At 43.2% G+C, this 24462-nt stretch overlaps 1 protein-coding gene across 6 annotated transcripts in view; it reads right to left on the bottom strand.

Annotated features, from left to right (window-relative positions):
* camk2g2 (calcium/calmodulin-dependent protein kinase (CaM kinase) II gamma 2) overlaps positions 1–24462 on the bottom strand; it is a 450178-nt gene that overhangs the window by 250922 nt on the left and 174794 nt on the right. For all 6 annotated transcript variants that reach the window (XM_073025628.1, XM_073025630.1, XM_073025629.1 and 3 more), the window contains exon 3: positions 15408–15467. In XM_073025628.1, the coding sequence (XP_072881729.1) occupies positions 15408–15467 (60 nt within the window). The remainder of the gene's footprint in view (positions 1–15407; positions 15468–24462) is intronic.

The following is a 24462-nucleotide window of genomic DNA, read 5'->3' as shown; positions in this document are numbered from 1 at the left end:
TAAACATTCAGGCCTTCTACTTCCAGTCTACGGGCCTGAACTCACCAACTTGAGCTCCAGGCCTGAGCTATACCAAGAAAACACAGAAAGGTGCAGAACAGGAACAGGCCCTTCATGATGTTGTGAAAAACTAATTAAACTAATGACACAGAATCACTTCTGCCTGTACATGGTCTTTATCCCTCCATTCTTTACACATTCATGTGTCTACTGAAGAGCCTCTTAACTACCTCTACTGTGTCTGCCTCCACCCCAGACACTCCGTTCCAGGAACCCGTCACTCTCGTGCAAAAAAAAACTTCCCTCACACATCTCCTTTAAGCTTTGCTGTCCCATCATAAATAATGCCCTCTAGTATTAGAATCTGCCTCCACCATTACCTCTGGCAGCACATACCAGGCACCCATAGCTCTACGTTTTAAAAAAAAACTTGTCCACCCCCTAATCCTTTGAGTGTATCGTCCTCTTGCCTTAATTCAGGTCCTGTAGTGTTCAACATTTGAACCCAGCATATAAAGGTGATATAATGCCAAATCAGCAATGTGTGTGACAGGGAGGGAAGTTTCAAAGTAGTCACGTTCCCTCACATCTGCTTTGGCTTGTACAGTAGGTGACACCAGTCTTGGGACTTGAGAAGAATTTATGATGCAGTTTTTCTTTGATAGTACACACTGCATCCCCACTGTAATGATAGTAGAATTACTGAATATTTAAGATGTTTAAAATGCACTGTTGAAATAGAGTGTAAAATTGTTATTTTAATTGTAGTTTAACTTTTCCTATTCAGTGTGTCCTCCAAGAGAACCACAACCTTGTTGTTGGGTTTGGAGGCTCGTGTGTCTCAATGATCCAGAGAGCTATGCTCGCTGGAGTCAGGTCTTATGCTTTGATTCCTGGTAGGGTCACCCATGCCAAACAGGTCAAAGGGTAGAGGCCAGGCTAAGAGTGGATCAGTGGTCCTGAAGGTTCAGGGGTTCAGCTCAGGGCTAACAACCCTGACTGGTAAAACAAAATGGTTATGGAAACAGCAATGAAGAATCCTTCTGCGTCTGAGTGTGACGGTATTCCTGAGTCTCTACCTGGGATTTGTATGACTGACAGTAGTGAAAACTGAGGAAGCTACTGGCACAATGAAGGAAGCCCTGAACACCGACAGAGATTGAGGACCTTCACTGCTGCTCTAATCACCAGTGGCATAACAGGCAGTGAGGTAGAATAGCTGTCTATTCCACCCATGCATTTCATAATCTTATAAACTTGTCAGATCTCCCACAGCCTTTGTCACTCCAGAGAAAACAGCCCAGGTTTACCTAACTTCTCCTCACGAGGTTGTGGGAAGAAATTTGAGCACACAGTGACGGGGATGTGGTAAACTATGTATACCTGTTTTGGACACGCCCCTCTGCTGACTGCTCCTGTGGCTCCTCCCACAGACCCCTGTATAAAGGCGATTGGGGCACTGCTCCTCCCTCAGTCTCCGAGATGTCGTGGTCCCTTTTGCTGCTAATAAAAGCCTATCGTTCACTTCCTGTCTCCGAGAGTTATTGATGGTGCATCAGGGAAGAACATTGCAAACTCTGTAGAGGAAGCACCAAAGCTCAGGGTCGAACCTGGTTCATGGAACTGTGGGATATAGATCGTTTGGCTAAGCACACAAGGAAGAAACCTGCTAGTAGATTATTGTCCAGGGTGGAAGGTGTCTTTGTTGGACGCATTACCGAGGCAGCCAAAGGTCTATGGAGTATCCACAGAGGGGAGGCTGTGGTTAGCTATTGGGGTGCATTTCTGAAAACCATGTTGTTTCAAGGGTCAAGCCATGCTGTGTAATTACCTGGCTGTTTTCCAAGACCTCCACAGTTTGGTAAAGTTTCACAAATGAGCTTGGTACTTATCAACAGTTTGTTAATAAAAATAGCTGCTAAACAACAATACATCAAGCATAAATTATTGTCAGTGTCAATTCAGAGCCATAATGGTGGTCATGTGTCACACATAAACAGCAATCATTTTTAAAACAAAGTTGGTAATCACACAAATATGGTGTCGTATCATGGTTACATTATTGGACTGTTATGCAGAGGTCTGAACAATTGACCTAGAGTTCCAATACCAGCAAGTCAGCCAATGATACTTAACTTCAATCAGTTGGCCATGAAACCAGTGGACTGCTCTAAAACCTAATGTGTTTCAGAACAGGAAATCTGCCAGCCCTTCCCCTGTGTGGCTGACATTTGATTCCTTGGTCGGCAATGTGACTGATTCGTATCTAACACACAAACTGCTGGTGAAACTCAGCAGGTCAGGTGGCAGTTAAGGCGAGAAATAGACAGTTGACATCGCAGGTCAAAACTTTTCATCTGACTTGACCCAAAACCTAAGCTGTCTATTTCTTTCCACAGATGCTGCCTGACCTGCCGATTTCCTCCAGTGTTTTGTGTGCTGCTCCAGATTCCAGCACCTGCACCCTCGTATTTCAATGAGTCTTGTACCCAGTTGAATCACAGCCTGACATGAAAACAGCATTTCCTAGAAGTGCAGAAGTCTACAAGAAGTGGTGGAATCAGCCCAGTCCATCACAGGAAAAGACCCCCCCCTCCCCCGCCACCATTGAATACATCTATAAAGAGTGTTGTTACACGAAAGCAGCATCAATCATCAAGAAACCCCACAATATCGGCTATGCTTTCTTCACACTGCTGCCATCGAGCAGAAGGTACAGGAGTCCTGGGTCCCACACCACTTTTTGGAACATTTATTACCCTTCAATGATCAAGCTCCTAAATCAGCATGGATAACCTCGCTCATCTCAGCACTGAACTGACTGCACAACCTATGGAGTCACTTTAAAACTCATGCTCTCAACATTTCTTTATTTATTGTTATTATTACTTATTTTCTCTTTTTTGTATCTGCACAGTTTGTTGAATATTGTACATTGTAACTTCACTCATCTGAATGCTGAAATGACTCCCAACCTAAAGACTCACTTTTGAGGACTCTACAACTCAATATTACTTATTTATTGTGTTTGTAAAATGTAATATTTGTACAATTTGTCCTCATTGGTTGTTTTCATAAATTCTATTATATTTCTACATTTTCCTGTAAATACCAGCAAGAAACAAATCTCAGAGTAGTATATGGTGACATATATGCACTTTGATCATAAATTTATTTTGACTTTGCCTTTGCATTCAGCTCAGGGAGTGAATTCGTTGTAAGAGCAGATGTAAAATGTTGGACAGAAACATATGGTGGATCTTTCCTTTAATCCCTTGTAAGATTTGCGAGGATTCCTGAATACTTTTCCCCGGAGGTTTTAAGGAAAGATCTGTACAGAAAACCAGTTGACATCTGGGCATGTGGTAAGTGGTAATTCACTTTGAACCTTGAACTTAACTGAATTGGCCTTGTAATGAGGAACGCACTATAAATCACGGTCTTGTCAAAGGCACCTGCTTCCAAAACAGAAGGGAATAATACAGGCACTTAACGTTGCTCTTGCCAGTAGCACACGTGTTTTCTGAATGAATGAAATAAATGAATTACAGCCATTAAATATTTTTTCCAAACACATCAGCAAATCCAGCAGGCCAACTGCCAGGGATATTTGATCACGTTGTTTGCATCTTCACTGGGTTTGGGTGACATTAGTGCAGCAGGCAGTGTTACTGCCTCGGTTCCGGTGACCCGGGTTCAATCCTGAACTTGGGTGTTGTCTGGGTGAAAGTTGCATGTTCTCTCTGTGAATCTGGGGTTCTCACAGAGTTAGTCAACTTGGATACAGCCCCTTGGCACCTGATTTCTATGCCGACGATTATCCACGCAGTTACGCAAATCATTGAACTTTATGGCATGCATTCCATTCGGCCCATTCATGGCCCAAAAGCGGACTTGGATTAATCTCAACTTCAAGAGATTCAAGATTCAAAAATATTCAAAGGTTCATTTATTATCAAAGTATGTATGCAGTATATAATTCTGTGATTTGTCTTCTCCAGATAGCCACAAAGAAAGAAAACCATGGCAGTCGTTCAAAGAAAATCATCAACATCTCCTCCTGCAAAACGAAAAACAAACCTCGCAAATGGCAATATGATCATTAACCCCCCCATGTGAAAGAAAGCATGCAAACGGCAACACAATCATCAACACCCCCACGTGAAAAAATAATTGCAAAAACGGCAACAAGAGCATCAACCACCCCACGCAGAAAAACAAATTGTGCAAATGGCAAGAACATCAAGATTCAAAGTACATTTATTATCAAAATATGTATGCAGTAAACAACCCTGAAATTCATCTTCCCCACAGACAGTCACAAATCAAAGAACCATGGAACCAACCCGCTCAAAGAACTCAAAATTATTTGTCTGATCTTTACACAAGATTTATTCTTCCTGAATAAATGAACTGTAGTGATGTACGAAAAAGAATGCAGTCAATACATTAACATGAGAGATTCTACAGATGCTGGAAATCCAGAGAAACACACATAAAATGCTGGAGGAGTTTAGCAGGTCAGACAGCGTCCATTGAGAGGAATAAAGAGTAGGCGTTTCAGGACTGGAACAGAAAGGGGCGTGCATCAGAATAAGAAGGTGGGGGGAGAGTGAAGGAGCACAAGTTGATGGGTGATAGGTGAAGCCAGGTGAGGGGGAGGTTGGGTGAAGGGGGTTGGGGGGATGTAGTGAGAAACTGGAAGGTGATAGGTGGAAGACATAAAGGGCTGAAGAAGAAGGAACCTGATAGAAGAGGAGAGTGGACCAAGGGAGAAAGGGGGGAGGGAGGAGGAGGGGCACCAGAGGATAGCCAGGTGAGCAGAAGGGGTAAGAGGGGAGTCAGAATGGGGAATGGGAAAGGACAGAAGGGGTTAGAGGAGAAATTACCATAAGCTAGAAATATCAACGAACATACCATCAAATTGGAAGCTACACAAATGGAATATGAGATGTTACTCCTCTAAAGTGAGAGTGGCTTCATTGTGGCAGTGGAGGATGCCATAGACTGATATGTCAGAAAGGGAACGGGGATTGGAATTAAAATGCTTGGCTATCCTGCTTGTTGCAGGTTGACCAAAGATGCTTGGATTAATCCCAGTTCCCAACTCATCAAGTCAAGTCAAGTCAACTTTTATTGTCATTTCAACCATAACTACTGGTACGGTGCATAGTAAAAATGAGACAACGTTTTTCAGGACCATGGTGTTACATGACACAGTACAAAAAACTAGACTGAACTATGTAATAAAAAAAAACAACACAGAGAAAGCTACACTAGATTACAGACCTACACAGGACTGCATAAAGTGCACAAAAACAGTGCAGGCGTTACAATGGTATGACGCTTAAGAGTTTCTCTCTAAATTATGACAAACTTCTCAAAATATTCCATCATCGGTGACCCCCAACACTCAGGCCATGCTCTCCTCTCGCTGCTGCCATTAGGAAGAAGATACAGGAGCCTCAAGACCCACACCACCAGATTCAAGAGCAGTTATTACCTATAACCATCAGGTTCCTGAAGCAGAGGGGACAACTTCACTCAACTTCACCCATCCCATCACTGAAATGTTCCCACAATCTATGGACTCTTCATCTCATGTTTTCGATATTTACCACTTATTTATTATCACTATTTCTTTTTCTCTTTTTGTATTTGCAGAGTTTGTTGTCTTTTGCATACTGGTTGCTTGTCCATCCTGTTGGGTGCGGTCTTTCATCGATTCTATTGTTCTAGTGTGAATGCCTGCAAGAAAATGAATCTCAGGGTTGTAAATGGTGATATATATGTACTGAGATAATAAATTTACTTTGAACTTCGAAATGTGGGTTTTATTTTCAGAAGCAAGTTGCCTGTCTACAGTTATCCTCAGATTTTCTGCAGAGTAAGAGGCGATTATGTCCACGTACTGACATTTAGCAGTAAAAAGCGAACCAATTGCAAATGGCCAACTTGGTGTCTTCATTTTTGGGATGTACTTTCTTCAAAACAGCAAGCCCATTACTCATACTTGCTATCTGAAACATTCTTTGGAAGACATGAGTTTTTGCTGAGTTCTCAGTAACCCTAAATAGATAATACTTTACATTAAAAATATTCCCTACAAAGCACAATCACCAGGACTTAATGATCTGAAAGAGAAGCAAGACCTGCCATTATTTTGGGAACTATTACCTTCCCCCACCTAATCCAACGTTGCCAACTACCCGGCACTCCAAACCTCTTCTGATCGCCACCTCTGCACCACATCGTTAGAGTGGATCACACTGATCTTCAGCTGATACAGCCCAGCTTGTCCATGGCAACCACGATGCCCATCTAAGTATCCCATTTGGCCACATTACATGTATTTATGTAGCCATACAGCACAGAATAGTCCCTCCGGCCCTATGAGCCAAGCAGACCCCAGCAACTCCACAGCCCTGAATAACCCTAACCTAATCACACAATTTACAGTGACCAATTAACCTAGTCAGTACGCCTTTGGACTGTGGGAGGAAACCAGAGCACCCGGAGAAAACCCACGCATTCCACAGGGAGGACACACAGAGACTCCTTACAGAATGTGGCAGGAATTGAACTCCGAATTCCAGAACAGCCCAAGCTGCAATAACATCATGCTAACTGTTTCACTATCATGTAACTTGATCAATATCCCTCTAAATGTTTTCTGTCCACGTACTGTCCAAGTGTCTTTTACATGTGGTTATTGTAGCTGCCTCAGCCCTTCTCTGACAGCAGGTTCCATATACACACCATCCTCTGCATCAAGCAGTTGTCACTCAGGTCCTTTTTAAATATTTCCTCACTCACTCTGATTCTGTCCACTCCTCTCCCCCACAGTTTTGGTCTCCCCTACCCTAGGGAAATGACTGCTACTGTCTAACTTATCTAATCTAAACCTCTCATAACTTCAAATCTTTCTGTAAGTTCGCCCCTTATTCTCCAATGCTCTGATGGTTCTGTAGGAAATCAGCAGACTCCTTACAGAACAGCGCCAGTGTAAGGGTCAGCTCTTCACAGACTCCCACATTTGCACTTTGCCACACAGAAACCAGAGACGAGCTGGATGTCACGTACAGGCAGATCCACTCCTTGCCTGGACTCACAACAGAGGCAAAGTCTGCCACACTGAGAGAGCTGATATGCTCCTTACCATAGGTCCATTCACTGAATAGAGTCAGTGACCTTGATTGAATAGATAAATATTATTTTATTTGAATCCAATTCTTTTAATTAATTTGTAAAACTCGAAATTATTTAATTATATTTATATTCTTAATTATTTACATCCACTTGAAAAATGCTTTAAATCTAACAGGGTCTGGAAGAAGATGGCGCTAATGAACAACGCTACCAAGGGTCACATCTCAAGCTGGTTCACTAAACTACTTCTTTCACTTCTTTTTCTTTCAAATGTGGTTCTGCTACTGTCCAGTGCCTGTGATCTACATTTTGGTGCTGTGTTTTTGGGCCAATTGAGCCACTTGGCGCTTTGCTGTCTCCAAGAGGGTTCCATGAGACTTGAGGCCCTGAGCTAATGGAGAGGTTGGTCACGTTGGATCTTTATTCTTTGGAGCATGGGAGAACGAGTGATCCTTCTGGAAGAGAAATCAACCTTCCTTATACATGACTCCAGGCACACTTAACCCATAACTGAGTTCAGTTCTGATCAAATGTGTTCAGGTCTGGTCACATAATTATCGGAAGGATGTGGCAGCTTTGGAGAGGGTGCAGAGGAGATTTACCAGGACAGCATGTCTTATAAGGATAGGTTGAGTGAGCTAGGGCTTTTCTCTCTCTGAAACAAAGGTGTCTGAGACGTGACTTCACAGAAGTGTACAAGATGAACAGAGGCATAGATCAAATGGACAGCCAGAGACTTTTCTCAGGGCAGAAATGGCTAATATCAGGGGGCATAGTTTTAAGGTGATTGAAGGAAAGTATAGGAGGGATTTTACTTATGAAGAGTGGCAGATGCATGGAATGCCCTGTCAGTGGTGGTAGATACAATAGGGACATTTAGAACACTTTTAGTTAGGTACATGGATAAAAGAAAAATGGAGGGCTATGTGGGAGAGAAGGGTTAGAAGTCATCTTAGGTTAAATTAAAAGGGCGGCATAACATCACGGGCTGAAGGGTCTTGCTTTGTGCTGTGCTCTTCTACGTTCTGTGTCTCCTGAGTTCAAGGAGAATAATAAATGCAGGCATCACTAGTGACACCCACATCTCTGGAATACATAAGCCAAAAATGTTTCAGATATCCTAACCAAACTGTGACCCAGTCTGTTTACAAGTATCTAAAAAAAATCTTTCCACAAACAGGAAATATCTAAAATTTCTATTGGATGGTATAAAGTGAGAAAAATATTCAAATTAATTAGACAACCATCATCCATTGAGTACACATAAGCACAAGGGATTCTGCAGATGCTGGAAATCCAAAGTAACACACACAAAATGCTAGAGGAACTCAGCAGGTCAGGCAGCATCTATGGAAATGAGTTGACTTTTCAGGCTTAGACCCTTTTTCAGGACTGGAAAGGAAGGGGGAAGACACCAGAATAAAAAGGTGGGGGAGGGGAAGGAAAACAGTTGGAAGGTGATAAGTGAAGCCAGGTGGGTGGGACAGGTAAAAGGAAAGGAATCTGATAGGAGAGGAGAGTGGACTATGGGAGAAAGGGAAGAAGGGGGGACACCAGGGGAGGTTTTGGGCCAGTGAGGAGAGGAGGTAAGAAGCCAGAGTAGGGAATAGAAGAAGAGGGAAGGGGTAGGGGAAAAATTTCCTGAAGAAGAAATCAATATTCATGCCATCAGTTTGGAGGCTACTTAAGAAAGAATATAAGGTGTTGCTCCTCCAGTCTGAGGAGCAAAAGAGGCCATGGACCAACATACCTGAACAGGAATAGGGATATGATCTAAAATGGTTGGCCACTGGGAATTCCGCTTCTGGTGTGATGGAGCAGAAGCCTTTGACTAAGCAGTTCCCCAAATTACACTGAGTCTCACCAGTGTTGAGGAGGCCACATAGGGAGCACCAGATACAATAGACGACCTGAACAGATTCACAGATGGAGTGTTGCCTCACCTGGAAGGACTGTTTGGGGCACTGAATGAAGCTGAGGAAGTAGGTGAATTAGCAGGTGTAGTATTTTCTGTTGCTTGCCAGGTAGAAGATTGGTGGGAGGGATGAGTGGACAAGGGATTCATGGAGGGAGCGATCTCTGTGGAAAGTGGACAGTAGGGGGAGGTAAAGATGTGATCGCTGGTAGGATCCCACTGAAGATGGCAGAAGCGGCAGACAGTGATGTGTTGGATGCAGCGGCTCATGGAGTGGTAGGTAGGAACAAGAGGAATTCTATCCCTGTTATGCTGAGGGGAAGATGGGGTGAGAGAGGAAGCTGGCAGAGAGAGAAGTCTGGTGGAGAGAGGGGTCTGGAGAAGAGTGGGGTGGAAGAAAGTGGGGACTGGCAGAGGAAAGGTCTGGTGGAGGAGAGGGGCTGGATGGACAAGAGAGAGGTGGAGGAGGAGAGTTCTCGCTGAGAAGGTTTATGCCTGGCCTGCTTAGAGAGCAGGTGCCCTGGAGCACAGGTATATTTAGCTGTGGAATGGGGTAGGGTACCATGTGAATTGGACTGCATTGGGGTGGGGGATATCCGTGGAGGGTGATCTACGGGTGTGTACATGACCTGCCTTGTGTAGTTTTCTGGGGTCCATTTTGTATTTGGGAGTGTGGAAGCGTTGGCAATCTGGGTTAAATTAACAGGGACCATGTGGCCTTATTCTCAATGCTATAATTTTATAGATCCAATCAATGTTGTTTTTAGGCTTCATTTAGACATTTGAGGATTAGGTTTCTATTCAGCACTACATCTTGAACTGTATATACATAAAATTAATCTCTGACAGACATTGAAAAGTTTTGGGATAATTATCAGGTACCTGAGCACTTTGCAAGTGTTCGGGACATACGAAAGAAATAGGAACATTAGAAGACTATCTGGGCGTGTTCGCCCATTGCGACTGACACGGACAATGCAAAGACCTTCCTGAGGAAGCTGCTTAATACTTTCCGATTCTTTGGCTCTTGGTCCTGGCAAGTGTTCTGACAGCAGACATCAATAGAGACATTCAAACAGTAAAGGAGTTTCCACATTCCATTGCCAACCCCAACCAACTCATCAATCTAGATCTTGGCAGCAAGGCTCACAGCTGACAAGTTTCGAGTCCAAGTTCCAGGAATCTGTTGCTTCAATCCTAGAACCTTGTCTAGATCAGAAAGAACACCACAGTGTCAACAATCAAACCAAACGATGACTCAGGACCCAAACACTGCAGTTTCTGTTTTTGATGTTCCTCACAGTCACAGGTACGCACGCGATCACCGGGTGGGACATTTGAACGGCTATAAATCGATGACAACAGCTTCTTCATGACACAGTTTTGGTTAAGCAAGTTAAGGGTTTTCTCTTTGGAGCAAAGGAGGATGAGAGGTGACTTGATAGAGCTGTACAAGATAATAAGAGACATAGATGGAGTAGACAGCCAGACATTTTTTTCCAGGGCAGAAATGGCTAATACGAGGGGCATAATTTTAAGATGATTGAAGGAATGTATTGGGGATGTCAGATGTAGGTTTTTTTTACACAGAGATTAGTGGTTCCCTGGAATTCTCTGCCAGTGGTACTGGTAGAGACAGATACATTAGGGGCCTGTAAGAAACTCTTAGATAGATGCATGGATGATAGAAAAATGGAGGGGTATGAAGGAGGAAGGGGTTAGAAGGTCAGCACAACATCGTGGACTGAAGGGCCTCTACTGTGCTGTACTGTTCTATGTCCTTTTAATGGAAAATTGAAGTCTATACTTTTGATTCAGCCTCTTAAGCTGCAAACCACGTGGGAAACTGCTGATTAGTTCATATTTTAATGTATTCATTTATGTAAGTGGATCCCACTGAATGACATCATTGATTCCCTAGACAAGTAACGACATCATTTTGTTTCCATGGTAGCACAGTGATTACTATGATGCTATTCCAGCTCGGGATGTCAGAGTTCAGAGTTCAATTGCGATGTCATCGGAAAGGAGTTTGTATGTTCCTCCCCAGGAACATACGGGTTTCTTTCGGGTGCTCTGGTTTCCTCTCACAGTCTAAAGACGTACTGGGTAGTTTCATCGGTCGCTGTAAATTATCCCATGATTAGGCTGGGGCTAAATTGGGGGTTTCAGCAGTTGCTGGGTGGTAGAGCTTGAAGGGCCTATGCTGTGCTGTATCTCTAAAAAAATAAATGAATGATATCCTAATTAATGGAAAATTGAAGTCTGCACTTTTGATTCGGACTCTCAAGTTGCAAACCTCGTGGGAAATCACTGATTAGTTAATATTTTTAAATGACATCAGTTTATTCCCTAGACCTAACTGACCTCTGAAATGATGGGCTTATTAGGCCATTTTGGTGAATTTGGAGTCACGCATAGACTGGACAGGGCAAGGTAAGCACAAACCACCTCCCCTGAAGCACAGCAAGTCAGATAGATCTTTAAACAATCCAGTAACTTTATGGCTATAGAACATAGAACACTACAGCAGAGTACAGGCCCTTCAGCCAACTGCCCGCATCACCCAATCACACCCAGTGCGACCAATTAACCTACTGATCCATACATCGCTGGAATGTGGGAAGAAACTGGAACCCCCCAGAAGAAACCCATGCAGTCATGGGGAGAATGTACAAACCGCTTACAGCCAGTGGTGGAAATTGAACCCATGTCATTGATGCTGCAATAGCATTACACACACCACTGTGCAACCGTGCCTCCCTAACCATGTCATCTGATATTCCCAGGCTGTCTCCCAGCCAAGTACCTAACCAGGCCTAAGCCTGCTTTGCTTCCAAGATCAGATAAGATTGTATATTTTCATGCTCGTATTTATTCGAGATTTATTTAATTTATGTACAGAGGATTCTGGTTAATTGGGCCATTGGTTATTTGGGACAACTCTCTAAGAACAAAAACTAATTGGGATAATAACTGGGATTTCCTTTGTTTATTTGGGACACTATGCTGCTTAATAAGGGCAGGAGATGGTTGCCTATTAGTTTGTAACTGGCGTCAGATGTGCGCACTTATGTGATGTGAGACTCTACACTGTGCTTAGAGCAAACAGTTTTTAAATAGCATCAGTTGTGCTAGCTTGTGTTCAAAAAGCAGTGATTTTTGTCACTGATAGTTGGCAAGAAATAAGCAGTAAAACAATTCTGAACTGTTTTGCTCACTGTGGTTTCAAGCATTCAGGCTTGGAAATGCCAGAATGGCCAGAAGTGGAAATGTAACAATTTTGGTACTTCAACAAATTAAGATCTATGAAGAATTTGAAGGTATCAACAATCATCTTGAATGTTAGAATGAAAATGAAGATTTGGAAGATGCAATCAAGGCAGTCCATTATCTACACTAGATGGCTGCGCTGAGTTTGTTCATTGACAGCCAATCAAAAGAACACGGCAGGTTTAGAGTACTGGAATAGTATTGACAGTGTTCTAATTTGTTCTGTATTTCATTTAAATACATAATCATTTACTCAGTTAAATGGTAGTTTGTTATACCTTTTTAACTATTTCCATGAAACTTCAGCTAATTGGGGTACCCACATAATTGCCAAAATATAATGCTTTAAAAAAGTGCAACATCAGACCCGAGGACCTGGAGGATGTTGCTGCTGACCGTAACACTTGGCAACTGCTGTGTACAGACGGGGTTCGTATTCTGGAGATGGAAAGAACAACCAGAAGACAGCAGAAGAGAGCCAGGAGAAACGCAGCCATGGTTGCCATCACTACCACCATTACCACATATACATGTCCCACCTGCAATAGAGCTTGTGGGTCCAGGTTAGGACTGTATAGTCATCAAAGATCTCACTGTTAAAGGAGTAGACGTCGTCATCGGAATCTGATGGACAACTGAAGAAGACTGGTCCCAATGTGTCCCAGTTAACCAGAATCCACTGTATTTAATTTCCCTGTTGGAAGGTGACAAACTTGCATGTCTGGATGTTAGACTGCCAACGTTCACACGGTGCCACTGGATCCCTGTGGTGGTGGGGGGTGTCATTCTTTAGGGGAGTCTATCATTTAGCTGATACAATAGGGTCTTTTAAGAGACTTCTGGACAGGTACATGGAGCTCAAAAAAATAGAGGGCTATGGGTAACCCTAGGTAATTTCTAAGGTAAGGACATGTTCGGCACAGCTTTGTGGGCCGAAGGGCCTGTATTGTGCTGTAGGTTTTCTATGCTTCTATTCTTCCTTGAAGCCGTTCCATAACCAGTAAAACCTAATGTCTCCTGGACATATTGCTTGATGTAGCAAGTGACTTCCAAAGTGTTATTGCCACTACACAATACCAGATACACTCAGTGGTCACTTTATTCAGTACCTCCCTTACCTAATAAACGAGCCACTGAGTGTACGTTTGTGCTCTTCTGCTGCTGTAGCCCATCCAATTCAACGTTCAACATGCTGTGCATTCAGAGATGCTTTTCTGCACGCCACTGTTGTAACGTGTGGTTATCTGAGTTACTGTCACCTTCCTGTCAGCTTGAACCAGTCTGGCCATTCTCCTCTGACCTCTCATTAACAGTGTTTTCATCCACAGAACTGCCGCTCACTGGATGTTTCTTGTTTCTCGCACCAGTCTCTGTAAACTTTAGAGACCGTTGTGCGTGAAAATCCCAGGAGATCAGCAGTTTCTGAGATACTCAAACAACAATCATTCCATGGTCAAAGTCACTTAGGTCAAATTTATTCCCCATTCTGCTGTTGGGTCTGAACAACAAATGAGCCTCTTGACCAAGACTGCATGCTTTTATGCACTGAGGTGCTGCCACATGATTGGCTGATTAAATTTTGCATTATCAGTGTCTAATAAAGTGGACACTGAGTCACTCTGGGTGTATAATACCCAAACAAGGTGTGCCAATGTCTCCAAACAAGATGTGAAATAAACAGTTACAGATTGTCCTCAGACTACAGCAGGGTTCCATTGCTGAGAACAGTTTGCAATCCGGACAGTCTGCAAGTCCGGAAGGGGGCTGTGAACCAGGCTCCCAAGCAACCAATAAACCTATCCCACCGAGCTTCCAAGTGCTCCTTCATATGTATGGCTGGACACGCGTCACCTAGAATCAGTTTCCATTAACGCTGACTGAGTGGTGAACAGGATAACTACCTCACCTTTCTAAAACCAGTGTCATTTCCATCAGCTGATGACAGTGCAACAATGCAGCTCTCCCACAATACTGCACTAATGTATTAAACACTCTGCAGTCTTTTATTTACAAAAATACATTTATTATACATTGAACCCACTACAGTACTATTGTACACTCACGGTACAAAGAAAACCCAGACAAATCATGACTAAATTAACACATTCCCATCCTCATCGAGGATGCCTTTATTCCCCACGCAGTCTCGAAACACATCTATGTTATCCATGGACACCACATGTTCTGTTTCCACACTTACCCGGGCATGGACGTAACCCCTGAATATTGCAAGGTAGTTAGCCCAGGTGGGACCCTGTACTTTCCATCTCCAGGACCCATGCACAGCTATCTTAGCTTGCCCCAGAAGCAGTTTAATTAGGACATCCTCCTCCCTACTAATGCATTAAAGACTAAATGCAGTAAAGGTGCAGCACTGGGGCTTCAACCTAATGAATCGTTGAGGACCACAAATCGGAAAAACTCATTATTAGTACGTCTGAGATTCCACCGTACACTGTAATAATGACACAATCTGTCCATGAAAAGTAAAAAAAAAACCACACACACACAGGATCTAGAAATGTCAAACCAAAATATTGCAAAATTAAAATACCTTGACTTGCATGTTACAGTATAAACATATATGTGAATCCTTTCACAATGTTATCAAAGCCAGTTAACCAAAACATATTCACTATCCAATATTTCACTTCCTACACACTGAAGTGTAATAAATGAAGACGTATCAAGACACTGGACATACAAATCCTTCGTACAACTGTGACAATATCTCCCACAGCTCCTACTCTGAGAATTTGGCACATTGTGCCTAAGCAACATGCACACACTTCCAACGATGAATCGTGCAGACATATGATCCTGAGGCTGAGTATAGGAGGCATTCAGACCAAGGTCAATAGAGATTACCACCTCTGTGGGGTTCCAGGAAATTCACCACAAATCGACAAGAATGGTTCCGAGATGACAAATTATTGCCTCACAGCCCCACTCCTTTGCTCCCATGTCACGAATTCCATGCCCTTTGTGGGTTCCAATAACCTGGGGCCAAGTCTCCCTCAGTGGCTCTCCAATATTAGCCAAGCAGCACAGCAATCCCGAAAAGACTTACCGATATTGGGATGTTTCAAGAGGCGACAGATCCTGGCTTCGCGTTCCAGCTTCTGGTGGTCTGTGGGTTGAAAAAGCAAACAAAAAGATTGTAATAAAAGCAGGGGGTAATGACCACAATTATAACCCATTACTTTACGACAGACACATGATAGTATTACAGCTGCATTCAAGTAATCTTTATCGTTGAAGTTCAACAGTGAAAATAGATAATGGCAGCTTCAGGGTTATCATGTTAATTGTCCAACTGGGAAATATTTGCAGAAACATTGCTTTCAAAGCCAAACCAATGATAGGTCATCATTCATCAGTTCAAATGTTGCCCAACCATTAAATTTGCTGCACTTGAGCTGGCTTCAAAGTGTAGAGAGGACAACGGTGCAGCGATTATCGTAATGAATTAGTGATCCAGAGGTTGCGAGTTCAAATCCGAGTTGTGAAATTGAATTCATTAAATATGATCCCAAAAAATATGAGCATTAACACTGCATGACAGTCACATAAAACCCAAATGGTTTACTTCAGGAAGGCAACTAGTCACCTCTAACCTACAGACAATCCAATCTTGCACAAGACTGACGTTTCATTGCTTCAGCAAGGCAACTAGTCACCTCTAACCTACAGACAATCCAATCTCATACAAGATTGATGCTACATTGCTTCTCGAAATGAAGGCTGGCATTTATTGACCATTCCCTTTCATTGAGCTGCATACTTCAGAGGACAATTAAGAATCAAGTTCACTGTTAAAATGTCCTCTAAAATTGCTGATTCACACATTCAGTTCAAGAGCTTTGACAGATGGGTGTTAAATGCCAAAAAAACCTATAATTCCCAATCTTCTTTATTTAAGTTCAAGTATATTGTCATTCAACCATCGACATGCATACAACCTAAACGAAACATCGTTCCTCTAGGGTCACACAATGTATTAACAATCCAGCACACACAGTCATAAAATAAAATAAATTACAGTAGTCTCTTCTTAAACTTCAATCTTTTAGAAGTTCAAAGTTCAAAGTAAAATTTATTAGAGGAACTGATAGGATGTGAAGGGAAAGAATTGGCAGAAATAGAGAAAGAAAATCAAAGTCAAAGTTCAAAGTAAATTTATTATCAAAGTAAGTATATGTCACCATAAACCACCCTGAGATTCATTTTTACAGGCATTATCAGGAAAACACAATAGAATTTTCAAAAAAAAAACTATACCTAAATAAAGACTGACAGACTGGTGAATCTGTGGAATTTATTGCCTCAGACAGCCATAGTGGGCTAGATATTGGGTATATTTAAGGCAGAGATTAATAGATTCTTGGTTGGTTGGGAGCTAAAGGTTAAGGGGAAAAGGTAGGAGAATGGAGCAGAGAAGAAAAAATATTAGCCATGATTGAATGATGGGCCGAATGGCCCAACTCTGCACCTCTACATTACAGTCTGAAGAATGTACTAAGTGTGTAACTCTCAGCTGTCAGTATTAGATTATTATTGACACATGTACCAAAACACAGTGAAAAGACTTCATGTTACATGCCATCCAGACAGATCATGCCAAACATAACCACATCGAGGTAGTCAAGAATGCAGCATAAGAGACAGTAGATGCTGGAATCCAAACCAACACACTAGATGCTGGAGGAACTCAGTAAGTCAGGAAATGGACAGTCAACATTTCAGGTCGAGGGTCTTCATCTGGATGGGATGGAGATGAAGATGAGTATGAGGAGAGGAAGAAGAAGTTGTTGAAGTTTATAAATATATAGTAGGGTCTAGATTTAAAACATCGATTGCACAATATAGAACATAAGACATTTCAGCACAGTACAGGCCCTTCAACCCATGATATTGTGCTGATCTTTTAACCTACTCTAAGATCAAGCTAACCATTCCCACTTATTTTCATTTCCATTTTTCTATCATCCATGTGCCTATCTAAATGCCCTTAATATACTTGTTCTACCACCATCCCTGGCTGCATGTTCCACGCCCCACCACTCCCTCTGTATAAACAAAACCTACCTCTGATAACCTTTTTATACTTTCCTCCAATCACCTTAAAATGATGGTCCCACGTATTAGCCATTTCTGCCCTGGGAAGAAGTATCTGGCTGTCCATTCGATCTATGCCTTTGAACATCTTGTAACATCTGTATCAAGTCACCTCTCATCCCCCTTTGCTCCGAAAAGAAAAGCCATGACTTGCTCAGCCTTTCCTCATTAAGACATGCTCTCTAGTCCAGGCAGTGTCCTGGTAAATCCCCTCTGCACCCTCTCCAAAGCTTCCACATCCCTCCTACAATAAGGCAACCAGACTGAACATAAGATTCCATGTGTGGTCTGCAGTTACAAAGAGCATACAGAGCAAGTTATGGAATTACAGAGAAAGTGCAGTGAAGGGAGACACATAAGGTGCTGTCCTGTGGGGTAAGTAGACAGGGTGCTGTCTTGTTCCAACATCCACACTACAGGGTTTCCAGTCAGTTGCAGAGCCGACAGGGCCACCTGTCCAACTTGCTTTATTTCAGTGGCTCAGGTGTATATTTAATATTTCAGTAATACTGTGTGTATATATTGGCTGATTTAACATTCTTGTTCATTTATGTCATACATTATGGGTTATACGTAAAAATTCATTAACTGCATACATCATCACGCTACCATATTACATGTGCACATCCCAAAGTGAGACTCAACAGTTTGGACTCCTGTGCCTTCCCTTGAATTAGTTTAACAGTTTGAAGTTACAAAACTTAACAGTCCCCATCTCAGAAGCTTGACTCTGCCAACTTTTGAGGAAATTGGACTACAAGAAGGCTGGTCAAAGGCCAGTGAAAGGATCTACATCCAACCTTGTGAACTCAATTTCAAGGACTCTACAACTCATGTTATTTATTATGATATTTATTTCTTATTGATTATTATTATTATTATCATTTTTTTTTGTATTTGCAGGTTTGTTTTTTGCACTCTAGTTGTTTCACAAACAAGAGAAAATCTGCAGGTGCTGGAAATCCAAGCAACACAAACACAAAATGCTGGAGGAACTCAGCAGGCCAGGCAGCATCTACAGAAAAGAGTACAGTTGACGTTTCGGCAGGACGGGAGAAAGATAGATGAAGAGTAGATTTAAAAAGTGGAGGGAGGGGAGGGAGAAACACAAGGTGATGGGTGAAGTAAAGAACTAGGAAGTTGATTGGTGAAAGAGATACAGGGCTGGAGAAGGAGCAATCTAATAAGATAGAACAGAAAGAGAAGGAGGGGAGGAGCACCAGAGGGAGGTGATGGGCAGGCAAGGATGATAAGGTGAGAGAGGGAAAATGGGATAAGGAATGGTGAAGTGGGGGAGGGCATTACCAGAACTTTGAGAAATCAATGTTCATGCCGTCAGGTTGGAGACTCCCAGATGGAATATAAGGTGTTGCTCCTCCAATCTGAGTGTGGCCTCAATGGTTGGAGATAGCGAAAGTTGTGGAGAATTATGTACTGAATGTGGAGGTTGGTGGGGCGGCAGGTGAGGACAAGAGGAACCCTATCCCTTGTAGAGTGGTGGGAGGATGGGATGAGAGCAGATTTCCACCATCTCCAACAGGATTCTACCACCAAGTAGATCTTTCCCTCCCTCCCCACCCCACCCACTCCCGCTTTGTGCTTTCCGCAGGAATCGCTCACTAAGCGACTCCTTTTGTCCGTTTGTCCTTCCTCACTGATCTCCCTCCTGACACTTATCCTTGCAAACAGAACAACTGCTACACCTTCTCCCTCACTACCAGTCAGAGCCCCAAACAGTTCTTCCTAGTGAGGTGACACTGCACCTGTGAGTTTGTTGGGATCATATACTGTGTCCGGTGCTCCGTGTGGCCTCCTGTGAGACCCAACACAGACTGGGAGACCACTTCACCGAGCATCTACACTCTGTCTGCCAGAAAAAGCGGGATCTCCCAGTGGCCACCCTTTTTAATTCCACTTCCCATTCCCATTCTGATATGTCTGTCCATGCCTCCTCTACTGTCATGATAAGGCCACACTCAAGTTGGAGGAACAACATCTTATATTCCATCTGGTAGCTTCCAATCTGTTGGCAAGAACACTGATTTCTCAAACTTCCAATATCCCCCCCCCCCCCACCCCATTCACCATTCCCCATCCCCTTTTCCCTCTCTCACCTTATCTCCTTACCTGCCCATCACCTCCCTCTGATGATTCTCCCCCCCCCCCTTTTCTTTCTTCCATGGCTTTCTCTCCTCTCCTATTAGATCCCCCTGTATCTCTTTCACCAATCAGCTTCCCAGCTCTTCACTTCACCCCCTACCCACCGTTTCACCTATCACCTTGTGTTTCTCCCTCCCCTCCCTCCACCTTTTAACTCTACTCCAGTCTTTTCTTCTCCAGTCCTGATGAAGCATCTCGGCCCGAAACATCAATGGTATTCTTTTCCTTAAGATGCTGCCTGGCCTGTTGACTGCCTCCAGCATTTTGTGTGTGCTGCTTGTCCATCTTTGTCGTGTATGGTCTTTTCATTGATTCTATTGTGCTTCTTTGCATTTACTGTGAATGCCTGCAGGAAAATGAATCCCAGGGTTGCATATGATGACATACATGTACTTTGATAATAAGCTAACACTGAACTGCCCGGAAGCAGCACTTCCTTCACTGGAGGCCCCCTGAAGGCCACGGGCCTCAGTAATGGGATACGAGGGACGGTCCATGCAGCAGTCAGCTGCTCTGGACGTTGTTTAACTTACATCCCTTGTGGCATGCTCCTCAAAAGCACCTGTTATTGTGTAATATTTTCCAGCTATTAATTACCTCTAAACTTCAGGTTAAAGATGACCCGCAGGCTAAATATACATTGCTCTACTGGGAATGTAATAAACACTTTGTGAGGACGTTTGTCAGGGCTTCTATTTGAATCCAGCCAGGCTTTGCTGCCTGCATCCATAGTCACAAGCACCACGAAACCACATCTTCCCACAACTTCCCCAGGGTCCACCCACTTTCTGCGATTACCAGCCTCTCCTAATTCCCAGTGAAACTTTTCAAAAGCTCTTCAACTTTATCTTCAAATTGCTTCAAACTCTTTCCAAGGATCAAAAAGTTCAAAGTAATTTTTTATCAAAGTACATATATGTTGCCATGTTTGTTTGTTTGTTTATTTACTAAGACAGTGTGGAACAGGCCCTTGCGGCCCTTTGAACTGTGCCACCCAGCAATCCCTCAATTTAACTCCAGCCTAATCATGGGACAATTTACAGTGACCTACTAACCTACCAACTGGTACGTCTTTGTACTATGGGAGGACACTGGAGCACCCGAAGGAAACCCACACAGTCACGGGGAGAACGTACAAACTCCTTCCAGGCAGCAGTAGGAATTGAACCAGGATCACTGGTACTGTAAAGAATTGTGCTAACCACTACGCTACCGCACTGCCCTGTATACCACAAGAGTTTCATTTTCTTCATCTTCTTGCAGGCATACTCAATAAAGCTACAGCAATAATAACCAATGAAAGACTGCACCAACTTGGGCATTCAACCAGTGTGCAAAAGACAACAAACTGTGCAAATACAAAAAGAAAGAAATATTATTTATAAATAAATAAGGAGTAAAAACCGAGAACATAAGATGAATAGTCCTTGAATATAAGTCCATTGGTTGTGGGAACATTTCAATGATGAAGTGAAGTTATCCCCTTTTGTTCAAGAGCATGATGGTTGAGGGGTAATGACTGTTCCTCAACCTGATGGTGTGGGCCCTGAGACTCCTGTACCTTCGTCCTGAGACTCCTGTACCTTCTTCCCAATGGTAGCAATGAAAGAAGAGCATGACTTGTGTGGTGGTGGGGGGGGGGGGGGGTCCCATAATAATGGATCCTCTTTCCAACGACAGTCTTCTACCTATGTAACCTTCCAACTGACGGTTAGATAGATAGATAGATAGATACTTTATTCATCCCCATGGGGAAATTCAACATTTTTTCCAATGTCCCATACACTTATTGTAGCAAAACTAATTAAGATGTCTAAATCCTCCATTCTTGGCCTCTAGATCATCTACCATCTCTGGTCCTCAGTTATTCAACAACATTGATTGGAGCAACACAAGAACAGGCCCTTCATCCCAAAATGCTGTGCCAAATTAATTAAGTATTTATTTAATTCCTACGGCAACACAGTAGTCTAGCAGTTAGCCTAACACTATTTCAGTTCCTGCAACCAGGGTACAAATCCTGCCAGCGTCTGTAAGGAGGTTGTATGTGCCCCCCACCCCCTGATCGTGTGAATTTCCTCCCGGTGCTCCAGTTTCCTCCCAAGTTCCAAAGAAGAGTGAGTTAGTGGGTTAATTGGTCACATGGGTGTAATTGGGTTGTGTAGGCTTGCTAGGCTGAAAGGGAAAATGGATCAGCCATAATGAAATGGAGCAGACTCAACTGGCCAAATGGCCTAATTCTGTTCCAAAATTTTATGGTCTTATGGTCTAGCCAGGAGCCTCTTGGACACTTCTATCGTATTTGCCTCAACCACCAGTGGAGGTAATGCATTTCCAGGCATTCACCATGCTCATCACCACTAGGACTACACGTCATCTCTGAAGTTTCTTTCCTGTAGCTATCCAGCTTCTCAACAAACCTCACGCAGGTGTGATACCTTGACTGTCCCTGCACAACATCTGTGAAATGGCCTTTCCTGCTCTCTGTGTTCTGTCATAATTATTGGGACTGTTCATATTTAAGTTTGATTATTGACATTTGTGTATGTGACCATTCTGCTAATTGTTGATTGCTCATGACTGTTTGCACTATTGTCTTGTAAATTGTTGGTTGCTATTGTGTTGTCTGTTATGGTATTGTCCTGTGTTTTATGCTTGGCACTGACCACAATCAATTCTGGTATGTTTCTGATTCTGAAGTACAGCAAAACACTTGGCCTGAACATGCTTTAGGCTCAGAATACTTCCAGATCTCTCTCTACCTAAAGAGGGTCCCTAAAAGCCCGAAGCAGGCCAGGTGACCGCTTCGGCAAGTGCATTCGCTTTGTCTGTGTGCTAGCCAGAATCTCCTGGTGGTCAACCGCATCCCATCACTTCATTCCCAAGGCATGTTGTCCAAGGCCTATCTGGTTCAGGCTAAACACAAATCAGAGGAACTGCACCTCATGTTCAGACTAGGCAGACTCCAATGTGGTGGCATGAATCCAAATTCTCAAAATTCCAGGAACAGCCCCTTAACATCCCCACCCATCTCATTTCTATTTTTTCCTCTATCTCTCCTCATGATTCACCTGCCCCATCTTCTCTATCTGTCAGTCACCCACACACCCTCCCATTGGGCGCCCTCCCCACTTCCTTCCCTTTACTCCTCTCCTATTAGATGCCATGATCATCAGCTATTTGTTACTTCCCCCCCATCACCGCCCAGCTTCTGACATCGTTCCCGAAATCCCCACACCTCGATCCACCTATCACCTCCCAGCTTCTGACATCGTTCCCGAAATCCCCACACCTCGATCCACCTATCACCTCCCAGCTTCTGACATCGTTCCCGAAATCCCTACACCTTGGTTCACCTATCAGCTGCCAGCTCTTGCTCCATTCCTTCTCCTCACCTCTTTAGAGGAGCTCTCTCCCTCTCCGTCTTCCAGTCCAATTGGAATTGGAATCGGTTTATCATTGTCATATGTACCAAAACGTTTGCCCTGCATATAGTTCATCCAGATCCGATCATTATTCAATGCAATGTGGAAGTATAAGGTAAAAATAACAGAAAGCAGAATAAAGTGTGAAACAGCTAGAAAGCAAGTGTACACCATACCAAGGCAGAATGTGAGGTCAAGAGTCCACCTTATCGTACTAGAGCAGCCCATGAGCCTGGCTGAAGAGCCCTGATGCAAAACGTCCCCGCAGAATCTGCCTGACCCACTGAGTTCCTCTGCTCCTGTCTGTGTTACTTAAATATACATCTCCAAACCACTGTGTCTCCTCAAAAATCTCTTTGACCATAATGTTCACCTAACCCAGGGGTTCCCAACTTTTTTCAATGTCATGGACCCCTACCATTAACCAAGGGATTTGTGGAGCCCAGATTGGGAACTTTTGACCTAGACCAGAAAACATTAGAGCAGAATTGGGGCATTGGGCCCATTGAATCTGGTCCGCCATTCCTTTTCGACTTATTTATAATCTCCCTGAAACCCATTCTCCCCGTATCCTTTGATGCTCTTACTGATCAAGAACCTATTAACCTCTGTTTTAAATATACCAATTGACTTGACCTCCACCACCATCTGAAGCAATGAATGCCACCCAGTGGCTAATAAAAAGATTCCTTCTCACCCCTGTTCTAAAGGGACGTCCTTCTATCTGGGACTGTGCCCTCTGGTCCTAGACTCTCCCACTATAGGAAATACCTTCTCCATGTTCATTCTCTCCAGGCCTCTGAACATGTGGAGTGGATATATTCGATAGGTTTCAATGGGAACCCCCCCCCCCCCACCCAATTCTTCTAAACTCAGTGAGTACAGGCCCAGAGCCATCAAATGCTCCTCATACGTTAACCCTTTCACATTCAAGTTCACCTGTCCTGCTGCCTCTTCTTGTGTTCAATGTAAATTGTTTTTAGTGTAATGCTTAAGTGAAATAGATTAGGAGGTTTTGCTATATTGAAAATCTCCTATTTAGATTAATACGTCCCTGACAAGAGGGAAGCCCAGGTTAAATTGAATAGCATTGCAACGACAACCAGTAAATGCAAACAGCTGTAAAGTCAAGTAATGTTGTGGCAGTTGTTATTCCCGTTACAGAGATGCTAAGTCTGTCTGAGAGCCAGTCTCAGCCACCAATTGATGGGCATTCAGATTTAATTTCATTAAGAGTTGAGTGTTTTGAGAAGACAGCTCAGAGTAGGACTTTCAATGGTAGTGCCATAAAACATAATTTTGACCCAAGTCAAAAAAAGTCAGGTGAGCAGAATTAGGCCATTCAGTCCATCAAGTTCACGCTACCATTCAATTGGGGCTGATTTATTTCCCTTCTCAACCCCATTCTTCTGCCTTCAACGC

The sequence above is a fragment of the Hemitrygon akajei genome, chromosome 21, assembly GCF_048418815.1.
Source record: "Hemitrygon akajei chromosome 21, sHemAka1.3, whole genome shotgun sequence".
NCBI lineage: Eukaryota > Metazoa > Chordata > Chondrichthyes > Myliobatiformes > Dasyatidae > Hemitrygon > Hemitrygon akajei.
The sequence above is the reverse complement of the archived record's forward strand: the minus strand, read 5'-3'. Positions and strand labels throughout refer to the sequence as shown.